Source organism: Prionailurus viverrinus, chromosome B2 (assembly GCF_022837055.1).
Source record: "Prionailurus viverrinus isolate Anna chromosome B2, UM_Priviv_1.0, whole genome shotgun sequence".
Classification (NCBI taxonomy): Eukaryota; Metazoa; Chordata; class Mammalia; order Carnivora; family Felidae; genus Prionailurus; species Prionailurus viverrinus.
Window position 1 is genome coordinate 10895810 of NC_062565.1, and position 12772 is coordinate 10908581.

Genomic DNA, 12772 nt, shown 5'->3' on the forward strand with positions numbered 1-12772 from the left:
GTCCATTGAGTAATAGGATCCTTTGGACAGCTGTGGTTGAGTAGGGGGAAGAAACGAAGGGCATCACATACAGAAAGGGGCAGAAATATTACATTAGGTTTTGGTAACGAAGAGTTTTCAAAGGTGTCTGCGGAGCTGGCCTAGAACTCTGGGAGGCGGGTCTGGAGTGGCCGATACCGTATTTCCTGTTATCTCTCTCTCTCTCTCTCTCTCTCTCTCTCTCTCTCTCTCTCTCTCTCTCTCACACACACACACACACACACACACACACACACACACACACACACACACTACTTTTAGGGCCCTAGAATGGGCAATACCGTACTTCCTGTATTATCTCACACACAATTCCCCTACATTTACGAGCGTGGATTGGGCAATACCGTAAGTCCTCTATTATCTCCCCCATATTTATGGGTCTGGACTGGGCAATCCTGGACATCCTCTATTATATCTCTCACACACACCCCCTACATTCACGGGTATTACTGGGCAATACCGTATTTCCTCTAGTATCTCTCTCTCTCTCTCTCTCTCTCTCTCTCTCTCTCTCTCTCTCACACACACACACACACACACACACCTACATTTACAGGCCTGGAAATCGCGCGCACAAACACACTCGCTACATTTACAGATCTGGAAATCGACTTGTCTCTGGTGACGTGAACTTCGAACGTGGTTGGGTCTTTTTCCCTAGGGCGCAACTTAAACAAGGCATGGGGTCCTCCGAAATACAGCGGTTTCAGGGCTCACCCCCAGCACGATCTCTGGACCCGAATGGAGATCACTCATTTAATAATCCCTTCAACCTCTGTGAAATACTGCAGGTGGCGACTTCCTGAGATGGAAACTTCTCTACCACCAGCCGCCCGCCCCTCCCGGGCGCAGGCTGCCCCCCTTTTCCGGGCAGGAACCGCGGAGACAATGCCCTGGCAGGCCCCCTAGCGTTCTCGCGGCCAGCCCCGCCAGGTCGGCCGGCCGGCCGGCCGGGACGCGGCCCGCACGCCTCCCCAGCGGAGAGCCCAAGCGCCGGCCCGCGCGGCCCGGGAGCGCGCCGCCCCTCCGCCCGCCACCGGGGCGACCCCTCGCGGCCCCGCCCCACCCCGGCCCGGGCTCCCCGCGGAGGCGCCCGGCTGCCCCGGCTGCCCCGCCTCCCCCACCCGCGCGCGCCAACTCCCAGCTCGCGGCCCTGATTGGCCGCCGCATTCCCGCTTTCCTTCCCGAACCGCCATTTTGAAAATCTTGTTGATTCGGGGGAGCCGAGAGCGCGGCGCGAGCGTCACGCCAGAGAGCGGCCCGCGCGCCTCCTCCTCGGCGCTCGCCGCCGCCTCCCGGAGCCTCTTCGTGCCTTCGCGCGCCAGGCCCGCGGCGGCCGGCACCGGCGGTGAGGGCTGCGTCGGGGCAGAGGAGGCCGAGAGGGCGCCGCGGGCCCGCCCGCACCGCCGCGGCCATTTGGACGGCGGCCTGGGGCGGGGGGAGGGGACGCGGGGCGGCCGGCGGCGGCGGCGGCGGCGGCGGCGCGGGCCGGCGCGAGCGGGCGGGGGGCGGCGCGGGCCCGGCGGAGGGAGGGGCGGCTCGGCGCCCGCGGTTTCCCGCCTCGGGAATGCCCGCAGCCGGAGGGAAGCCGTCCCCGGGGGAGTAAGCGCTGCTGTCCCGGCCGCGGGAGGAGGCAACTTTGAGGTCGGGTTTCCCGCGGCCCCCGGCGTCCTGGGGCCGTGAAGGGTCGGGCAGGTCTCGGTGGCCGCCCCGTCCCTGCCGCCGGGGCCGAGGGGACCGAGACGTGTGGCTTTCTGCCCGCCCGCAGGTCGACAGCATGTCCTCCTCGGGCCCAGCTGCAGAGGGAGAGGGAACCCCCGCCCAGCCCGCGTCCGAGAAAGAGCCCGAAATGCCCGGCCCGAGAGAGGAAAGTGAAGAGGAGGACGAGGACGACGAGGAGGAGGAAGAGGAGGAGGAGGAAGAAAAAGGTGGGAGAAAGTCGCGTCTCTGGTGATGGATTTCTCAGAAAACCGTTTTCTTGCTTCCTTTTTTTGCGCCTGGAGACGCTGAATCGGAGGGATCTCTGGCGAGAATGTTGGCGAGATTTATCCCTTTTTGGTGTTGAGCAGTGGCAGAGAATTGGTGAATTCCGGTTGGTAGAAAATAGCTGTTAGCGTTGTTATTTACGCATTTGGGAGTTGCGGTTGACTTGTGGCCAGCAATCTGCGTTCGTAACGTTTTCGTCATTTGACAGGACGTTTCTAAGTTTCAGATCTGTTTTTAAGACTTGTTTGTTGGCTTTTGAAGTCGCTAGGGTTGCTGTTTTTAATTTCATCTTCTGCTAATTTAAGTACAGGTGTTTTGCCTTTTGAAGTTCTTGCGAGGTCTTTCCTGAAACCACACATGCAGACGTGAAGACGTTATTCATGCTAGTCCTGGAGATATTTTGACAACTTCTCATGCATCTGCTGAACTTCAGCAGAGGCCCTTTGCAGAGGCTTGGGGGAGTTCACTCTCACGGGGAAACACCAGTGAAAGCTGTTGCTGCTCGAGAAAGTAGTTAAATAGGAAAGCGGTGAGCTGTGAAAGAGCTCCGAAACTGGTCTCAGTTTTGGAGTTGCAGGAGTGCACTATTAACCATTATTTGCCTGGAGGCCTGAAGCAGGAGGACCTTACCGGATGCGGGACTGATAGAGCATCACTTTCTCCAGCATGCACGGGGCACTACCACTTCCGGGTATGCCAGGTTCCTAAAATGTTTTCCAGTCACTTAAAAAAATCTGTATCGCAGTTCTCTTAGCGTCCTTTGATGATATTAGACCAATCCAGGTTTGTTTAATATGTGGCTCCAGCCAAACTTGGGAAGAAGTTTGAAGTGTTCTTTCCAAACCCGGGTTTAAGCGTCCCATTTCTTTTAAGCCTCAACCAGCCCCAGGTCAGCATTTTATACCTACGATCTGGGTTGAGATTACACGGCATGCCTTTTTGTTTGTTAGAAGTGGTAGGTGCTCTGAGATCGGAGCATTTCCACATTTAAGTACTGAAGCGGTTGGAGAAAATTATAAATTATTTTTAAGCTATTCACAATACAATAACTAAAAATTGGCTGCAGTATCTCAACTATTAGTCCAAAATTTTCAGAGTGTTTTTACCTCCGATTTTTTGTTTGTTGTTTAGTCTCTTTTTAAAGACCAAGTTTCTATACCACAGGGATGATGGATTCCTCTGTCAGGAAAAAAATTATAGAAATCGTGTAAAAATACTACCTGTGGCTGATAAGCAATGCTTAGGGGCCAGATGATCGTTCAGAATGCGATTTTTTTTTTTCTCCAGAATTACCCCCAAGGAATTCTGTAGTTGTTCTAATTGATTATTCTGTTTCCTTCCTTCGACGTGTTTGTGGAGCAACTAAAATTGTGAAGGTTTTTATCCCAGCTAGCCCTGAAAATTTGATTGTACTCCTGGGGCATCTCAGAAACAGGACAGCGCAGTCTGCCAAAGAAGGGTGGACTTGACTTGGGTGGGGAGGGGCTAGTATAAAAGATGACTCTTAGGTTTGTGTCTTTGGCAGCTGAGCTGACACTATTACCATTTTCTGGAAAACATAATTCACAAAGGTGAGCAAGTGTGGAGAGGATTCGGAGTTCTGTTTGAGCGCACTGAGTTAGGTGCCTGGAGGACACGAAGTGGAGCTGTCCACTGGCGGCTCTGACAGTTGATGTGAAGCTTAGAAAGCTCTTGACTGGATGCAGATCAGGAGAGCCATTAGCTCATAGATGGTAATCAGAGGCAAGCAAAATGGTTTAAGTCAGTCAGGGTTTCAGCAGCAGGGTAACAGGGATTGCTTTAGAGTGTGTTTTCTTCCCTCTGCACACCATTGCCAGAATATACCTGCCGGAATCTCTTTATCCTTACTCATTTTTTCTGCGCAAATCCTTATGTCTCCAAATCTTTCAAAGCCACCTCCAAATGTTTTGATCGTTTTTGCTTAATCCAAAAATAATTACTGTCTTCAACTCGGAGAACTTTTATTTGTATCTTTCCTAAGGTGTGTATCACCTTCTCCTTGGAGTATATTTGTGACTAAACACCACCAGTAGACGTGATGTCTTTCAGGATATTCAGTATCTTCATCATCTGTTCATCCCCCCCCCCTTAGTATCTAGAGAGGCTTTGCACAAAACAAGCATTCAGCTGAATGAATGAAAGGACGTTCAGTGATAGAGTGTTCTCTTTTTTATCTGAATTTGTGTCAGTGGGTATAAATCATTTTAGAAATTTAAGTTTAAAGGTTTAAGTTTTTAAGTATATGTTATATGTCTTTTTTAATGTTTTTAAATGTTTATGCATTTTTTTTAATGTTTATTTTGAGAGCGAGAATGTATGCACAAAGAGAAAGGGTGAGAGAGAATCGCAAGCAGGCCCTCTGCTGATGAGCCCTACTTGGGGTTCGATCCCAGGAACCATGAGATTATGACCTGAGCCAAAATCAAGAGTCAGACGCATAACCAACTGAGCCACCCAAGTGCCTCTCTAGCCTTTTTTTTTTTTTAAAGCAGTCCACACCATAAACAGTTTAACTTTTTTTAGAATGATTTATGACCACTGTTATAAACATTTACTGAACTACAAAATAATGTCCTCCCAGTCAGTTGCAGTAAATGTGAACTTGTAGAATTTTGCCCTATTTATAGCAACATTAGGCTGCTCTACCTTAGCTAAGGTCCTTGTTTTTCTTTCGTCAGCTTGCTGAATTATTGCTTTCTTTGCATGTTTTTTGAAGTTCTTATAATCTCAGCCCAAGCTAGCTATTTGATGATGTACCATAAACTAAATTGCAATCAACAGAATTAGGTCTAATTAAAGAGTCGGCCTTGGTGATAGTTCACAAAGTGACTGGACTTTCATTAGCAATAATTGCAGTGGAATAAAAGTTTTTTGCTTTCTGATTTTTTTTTTTAAAACTGGATCCCTTTGTGACTTGCCAGGCAAATAAAATGTTACTCTAAAAAAAAGATTTCAGTGATGTTGTTAACTTACTATTTTTCATCTCTCATTTGCTTCTCAAAACCATGCTCAGGAGAAGAGTAAAGTATTAGAGATTTCTGCAGTTTTTCCTTATATGTTTATCCAATAAAATTAATATGTTCTTTAAGCTTCTGGTTATTTAAGAAGTATTAAATTAATTTCTAGAAAAGAGTCTGATCGTGGAAGGCAAGAGGGAAAAGAAAAAAGTGGAGAGATTGACCATGCAAGTCTCTTCCTTACAGAGAGAGCCATTTACAATTGCACAAGGTAAGTTTATTCTGTTCTTTTCACTTTACACTAAAAATGTTTAAATATCAAACTTATGGTCAGCAGTACTCAGTTTTTAGTGTTTACTAAGTAGTTATATATTAATGGTATAATTTCATTTCGTTTGCCCTATTGAGCAAAAGCTATAAATAAATTATGCTGTAAAAATAACCATCATTAAAATAACTGTAAATCTATTAACACATAATAGTGCTTAACTTTAATTATTACGGTGTGTTTTTTCCTAGGAAAAGGACAGAAACTTTGTGAAATTGAAAGGATACATTTCTTCCTGAGTAAAAAGAAAACAGATGAACTTAGAAATCTACATAAACTACTTTACAACAGACCTGGCACAGTTAAGACCTTTTTTATGTCTTTAATCTAGTAACATATTTATGTATTTGTGCAATAGAAGCATATAATTTTAGTTCTGGAAAGGACTTCAGCAATCAACTAGTTCAGTTTCTGTACCATACAAATGAACAAACTGAAACACACATTTATTAAATGATTTATCACAGAATACATAGTTGGATATTAGCAGTTAGGATTGTAATATCCAGGCTTTGTAGTATAGTTTTTATGCCAAACTGAATTTTTTTTAATTGTGGTGATTTTAGTGATCTTTAAATGTATTAGAAGAAATTTATTTTGGGAAGGTTTCCAGCTATTCAGAAAAAATGATAAAGTATAATTGTATCTCATTTTGAGCAAATATCTGATAAATTAGGTGGTAATTCTTTGGGGATTTGTTAAAACAAATCTATTTCATATAATTGAGGAAACTTTGGGTTTTGCAAGGACAAAGTGAAGTTTGATGTTAGAATCTTGTGTGTTATCTCATTTGATCTCACTACAATCTAATTTACTCAAGTCTCATTACTGTTAAATCGTATAACTTTTGGATATTGGAGGTCTTCTGTTCTTTTCAAAAAATAAAATCCATGACTCTCTCATATAAGAAATAAATATTACTAGTAATGTGTATTACTTGGGGAAAGGATCTTTTTTTAAGAAGTGACTTTCCACATCCCCTAATACTGTCAGATAACATTTAGTTGTAGTTCTCTAATTGTCAGTAAAAATTCCCAGATGGAAATTTGTTCAATTCAAATTGTTATTTTTAAAGAATTAAATTTTTAAGCCTTTTATAACGTTAATATTTGAGTGACAAATACTATTTTCCGTTGTGAGTTAAGAAATGTTGAATAAACCAATACTATAACTGGGAAACAGATTTGAAAATACAAATGTTGGCTTTGAATTTTTCTTATGTACATTACTGGGTAATAAATAGCATTAATAATAAAGGAAACATTTTCAGGTGTCCTCATTAAAGAAGAATGTGGGTCAGTTCAGTGGCTTTCCATTTGAAAAAGGAAGTGTCCAATATAAAAAGAAGGAAGAAATGTTGAAAAAGTAAGTTATTTTTACATGTATTGTGTTTTGATCAATGTATTTTGAGTTAATTTTTAAACATTTAAATAAGACCATCCAAACATTTTTAGTGGACTGCTAATTTTTTGCTTTTAATGCCAAGATCTTAACATTCTTTGTTAAGATCTTGGGATCTTTGTTAACTTGGGATATTCATTAGTTTCCCATAAGTAGTTACTGTTAAGATTATTGAAAACTCACATAAAAAATGCTTCTATTTCTTAGAAGCATACGCAAATAAGTCATTCAGACAGTTCAAAATTCAAGTCTTGGGAATAGAGTGAAAAATCCACCACCCTCCTTTATCTCCTGCCAGCCTTTCTGTTCCCCCAACTTGTAGGTACCATTTAAACTATTTTGAAAACAATCAATTTGATGAAAATGTGTTCTTTACCACAATGCAAGCAAGATGATATATTCTTAAGAGCTTTTGTTTATTAAATCCTTTATAGTTTAAAAATAGTAAATAATAGAGATGATTGTTCCTTCATCACAGTAGGAGTGCTGAGGGGAAAATCTAGTATTTAATACTATGTTTGGCTCCATAGCTCAGGGGTTAGAGCACTGGTCTTATAATCACCAACCAGAAAAATTAAGTCCATGAATTTTATAGTATTGAAAACTTCTTACGTTATTTTCTAGTGAATTGACTTAGTTTATTCCTTTACTACCTTTAAAACTTAATTAGTAGGGGCACCTGGGTGGCTCATTCGGTTAAGTGTCCCAACTCTTGATTTCATCTCAGATCATGAACTCCTGGTTCATGGGTTTGAGCCCTGAGTTGGGCTCTGCACTGGTATCTCGGAGCCTACTTGAGGCTCTCTTCTCTCCCTCTCTCTGTCTCTGCCCCTCCCCTGCTTGCAAGCACGTGCTCATTCTCTCTGTCTCTTAATATATAAACTTTAAAGGGGTGCCTGGGTGGCTCAGCCAGTTAAGCATCTGACTTCAGCTCAGGTCATGATCTCACAGTTTGTCGTTCAAGCCCCATGTCAGGCTCTGTGCTGACAGCTCGGAGCCTGGAACCTGCTTCAGATTCTGTGTCTCCTCTCTCTGCCCCTCCCCCCGCTCATGCTCTGTCTCTCTCTGTTTCTCAAAAATAAATAGAAATGTTTAAAAAAAAAGTTTTTTTTAATTTAAAAAGCTTAACTGGTAAATAGTGTTTTTCAATTTATTAATAATCCTATCTGGTTGTATTTTATACATTAATCAAGATTATTAGGAAAGTGCTTTTTATTGTTTTCTGGAAAGTACTTCTCATATTCAGAGAAACATTAGAAGCTTTTTTTTTTTTAAAGGGAGGACTTATTTTTAACTTATTTATTTTGATAGAGAGCACGGGAGGGGCAGACAGAATGAGAGAGAATCCCAAGCAGTGTCCGTACTGTCAGTGCAGATATCAGGACCATGAGATCATGACCTGAGCTGAAGTCAAGAGTCAGATGCTTAACCAACTGAGCCACCCAGGTGCCCCTGGGTTGGATGCCCTTTTGTGGTTTTTTTTGGTTTGTTTGTTTGTTTGTTTGTTTGTTTTTAGTGTTTGAGAGAGAGCATAAGTGGGTGAGAGACAGAGAGAGAGGGAGACAGAATCTGAAGCAGGCTCCACGCTCTGAGCTGTCAGCACAGGGCCAGATGGTGGGGCTTGAACCCACAACCGTAAGATCATGACGGGAGCTGAAGTCTGACTTGACTGACTGAGCCACCCAGGCGCCTACCCCCTGCCCCCATGCTTTTTTTAATGTTTGTACCTGAGTGACTCTGGTTAGCTATTGCCTTTATGTTGTGGAGAATGTTTATAAACTTTGCTACATAACAAACTTGGTTTCTTTCATTTTCTGTTTTAGGTTTAGAAATGCCATGTTAAAGAGCATCTGCGAGGTTCTTGATTTGGAGAGATCAGGTGTAAATAGCGAACTGGTGAAGAGGATCTTGAATTTCTTAATGCATCCAAAGCCTTCTGGCAAAGTGAGGACCAATTTTTACTATTTCAGTAATGAATCAGTTATAGTCTGTCCTTCCTTTCTCTTTTTATGGAACAGTTTAGTTTGTTAGCAGCATTGCTTCTCAACATTCAGTAGTGTCTTCTGCTTTCAAAGAACATGCACCAGTTTCATGATAGAAATAGCATAGGAGGCATATAGATTTGTCTTCTTATCAGATACAGAAGATAGAAGATTAAGAAAAATAATTATTAACTAAGTTAATGTCAAATGGACAGAAATACAAACTTAAGTATTCAGGGTTTTATATCTAGAAGGAACTGGAAGAACAGAAACAGGTTGAATTGAGGGTGAGGTGTTAGGCTGGATGGGGAACGTATGCAACCTTCAACCAGGTGAGGAAAGATAAGATGGGCATATAGAACTGGGTATTTTCTAGACACTGGAATAATGGTTGGAAGTAAAATGGCCTTATACTTTCCCCCACTCTTCCTAAAATTCAGATTAGGTTTGCCTTAATTGTTTAACATAGGACTCGTTAACTGACTTCAAATGTCTATTAAAGTATTACTTACCTGACTTTGCACTTTCAGTTTAAGTCTGTCAGTAAATATTTTCATAATCTTCCTCATTTTGTTAGCAAAGAAACTGCGGAAAATTCTAGAGGACCTAGGAGTTCAGGGGAAAACCATCGGTGAGGGAGGGGAGAGGGCATAAGGATTAGGAACCAGAAAATAGCTCTGGAACTTTGGTTTTATTTGCTCTTGGTATGATTTACCATTAGCTGGAGAAAGACAGATAAAGAATATTTTTGTCATATAGCTATAAATCCAAGGGCTATGGTGGGGTTTTTTTTGATTTGGTTTTGGGGTTTTTTAATATGTTTTGAGTTTGCTTAAAAATGAGAGATTCCCTATTTCTTAAACTTTTACTATGGACAGACCTGTACTTCTTAAGAATTTCATGTGACAGGGGCGCCTGGGTGGCGCAGTCGGTTAAGCATCCGACTTCAGCCAGGTCACGATCTCGCGCTCCGTGAGTTCGAGCCCCGCGTCGGGCTCTGGGCTGATGGCTCAGAGCCTGGAGCCTGTTTCCGATTCTGTGTCTCCCTCTCTCTCTGCCCCTCCCCCGTTCATGCTCTGTCTCTCTCTGTCCCAAAAATAAATAAATGTTGAAAAAAAAATTAAAAAAAAAAAAAAAAAGAATTTCATGTGACAAATTGAATACCATTTTCCCAGAAGCCATTCAGAAGTTGTTTAGGTTTTGAGGGATATGTTTACATTCTTTTAATCAGTGATTTTGAATGTGTTGGTTTTAAGACCCAAATATCCTCTTAAAAATTAATGAGGACTCCAGAAGCTTTTGCTTATGTGGGTTATTTTGATATTTACTATGTTATAAAGTAAAACTGAAAAAATTTTATTTATTTTTTTGAAAAAATTTTAAATACCAGTAAGCCCACTACATGTTAACGAAAGTAATGTATTATATGAAAAATATACTTTCAACAAAACTAGAAGAATGGCATTGTTTTGTATTTTTCCAAGTCTCTTCATGTCTGTCTTAAAAGACCGCTATATTGTTATTTGCTCTGGATTTCAATCTATCGCACATTGTTTTGCTTGAAGTATGTAAAGAAAATCCAGCCTTACCCAGTATGTAGTTAGAAAAAGAGAGTGTCTTTAAAAACTTTTACATAATTATGGATATTCTCTGATAGACCACCAGAACTCCACAGTGGTAGTTTATTAAAGGTTAGTTGTAATGTGGTGTCTGAAACCAACATTCACCAGGTGGAAATTATTGGTTTTTTCAATTGTGCAGATCTTCCAAATGTTGGCACGTTTCCATTAAACACTGTCAAAAAGTCATTAATTAATAAAATCACTGTCTCATCAGAAAAACCTTTAGGTATTAGGAGGCTGTTAAGTTCATGGTTATGGACGTGAATTTTCCATATGAAGTTTTGAAATTTATTATTGGCAATAAATACCATCTGTTATTTTCTTTAAAGTGACAGGCTCACGTTCATTTTGAGAACATGTCTTTTAAATACCTAAGTCTGAAAAGGCATACTTTGACGGTTCTTTTACAAATGGTGTTTCATGAAAAAGGTGGCTGGCTCAGCTCCCAGCTCAATTGTGCAAGTGCTTTTTCTTGAGAAAACCAGTGAAGTTCAGTATGTGGCAAACGTGTTTGAGGTGTACCTCCCATTTTGTTACCCAGATGTCATAAAGTCACGTACTTCGAGGTTGAGAGTTGACATCACTAGTATTTATTGATTCATCAAGGACATTCTAAAATACCTTTTTCTTTTCACTTCTAGTGTGTGGTTATGAGGAATATAATGACTCCTAGCAGTTTGCTGCCTCTGCCTTGATTAGTACTAAAGTGCCAGTGATTTTACAACCATCTTTGCTTTTGCAGTCAGTACAAATATCAACACAGTGAAGAGAGAAAATAATGTCTTGATGTTATCATGAAAATAATTTTGATACTGTGGGCTTCTAAAAGGGTCTCAGGAAACCCTATGATCCATGAACCGTATTTTGAGAACCACTCTTTCAGTCTTTCTTATGGAATCTAACTCTTGTATCCACTTTCCATATCTGCTTCTGTGATGATTACTTCTTAATCTGTTGATATCAATCTCGAGTTATTTTCTGTACTACCTACATTTTTGTCATTTAAGAAAAACACTACAAACTCATTAGTAACTAATTTTTGTCCCCATAGTAATAAAATTATTGAATTAACGTTGTTTTACTATCTTTTTTTTGTAACTTCTAGTTACAACTTCTAGTTTGATTATTTTTCAGATTTTGTTTCCAACAAGTGATGATGCTGTTGACACTGGGTTCTGGTTAAGGTTTAACTGTTTTTAGGACCAGTACAGGAAGGCTCTAAAATATTTATATATTGCTGCTTCTTTATTTATCTTTGGAAGTTGCATTTTCTTGATTGGTTACTTGAACGGTTTAACATTCTTTCACTTTCCTGTGTAGATTATCCTGCACCCATCCAGTCTTCTCCTTTACTAATTCCTTATATAGATTATATTCTTACTGCCTGCATCTGGTTCCTGAACTGAGATAGTAAGGGATACCACACTTTTCTAATATATTTGAGTCCTGGGTTTCATATATTGATTGAATAGGGAGTTTGGACAATCAGAGTCACCTTTTCTCCAGAATTTATCCAAATGGATTTGGTTCCTGGTACTAGCTGGTAATTGTAACAGGTTGCATAACAAGGATATCCATATACGTTCAAGGAAGTTTTTTTGTAGAAACTTACAGAGAACCCCTCTGAGAAATATCAATAGTCTACTAACTTAATTTTTTTTTTTAATTTTTTTTAATGTGTATTTATTTTTGAGAGAGTGTGATTTAGGGGAGAGGCAGAGAGAGAGCGAGACACAGAATCTGAAGCAGGCTCTAGGCTCTGAGCTGTCAGCACCTGAGCTGAAGTCAGATGCTTAACCAACTGAGACACATAATCACCCCATACTAACTTAAAATTTCTGAACTGACATAGATTGGCTGTAGGCCAGTCAGCCTTTAGGAAGAATAGGTTGTTTGGGCAGCTAGAGGCTATCTTATGGATTGTACATAACCTGAGAACAGAACATACACAAAACAGCCACCTTATTCTTAAATTTTGTGTAGGTGACAGTGACCCCTAGACTGGAAGTTTCTAGGAGAGAAAGAACCTGCGGTTCTGCCAACTTCATGAAAGATAGTGCGTACAGTTACCACTAACATTTATATAACTGTATATCATAAAGTTATGTTCTGGGATTTTCCTTACAATTTCTGCTTATTGCAGAAAATAACAGGAAAAAATAAAAATAGTAGATACCTATAATTTCGGAAATAATTTTAATTCCTCAGTGTATATATTTTCAGATCTTTTATGCAAGATTTTATGGTTTTCAATTTCAGAAGTTAGCAAATACTCCCCTAAGAAAGCATTTAAGAATTAAATTTGCTGGTTAATATGATCAAAGTGTTTCTTCACATGGTCTCTGCTTTTTAAATATGCATGCTTTAATTGAATATCAAAGTAATAGCAGTACATGTATTTTGTGTTTCTTAATTAGTTTCATAATTAACATACCC

General features: G+C 40.8%; 1 protein-coding gene across 2 annotated transcripts in view; it reads left to right on the plus strand.

Moving 5' to 3' along the window:
• The first annotated feature begins 1217 nt into the window (after window positions 1-1217).
• DEK (DEK proto-oncogene) overlaps window positions 1218-12772 on the plus strand; it is a 30932-nt gene continuing 19377 nt past the window's right edge. Inside the window, exons 1-6 of one of the 2 annotated variants that reach the window (XM_047857955.1) lie at window positions 1218-1387; window positions 1808-1967; window positions 5173-5274; window positions 5523-5632; window positions 6602-6696; window positions 8556-8676. In XM_047857955.1, the coding sequence (XP_047713911.1) occupies window positions 1817-1967; window positions 5173-5274; window positions 5523-5632; window positions 6602-6696; window positions 8556-8676 (579 nt within the window). In that variant the 5' untranslated portion in view covers window positions 1218-1387; window positions 1808-1816. Of the gene's footprint in view, window positions 1388-1544; window positions 1684-1807; window positions 1968-5172; window positions 5275-5522; window positions 5633-6601; window positions 6697-8555; window positions 8677-12772 lie in introns of those variants that run through there. The other variant, XM_047857956.1, reaches the window with a different exon arrangement.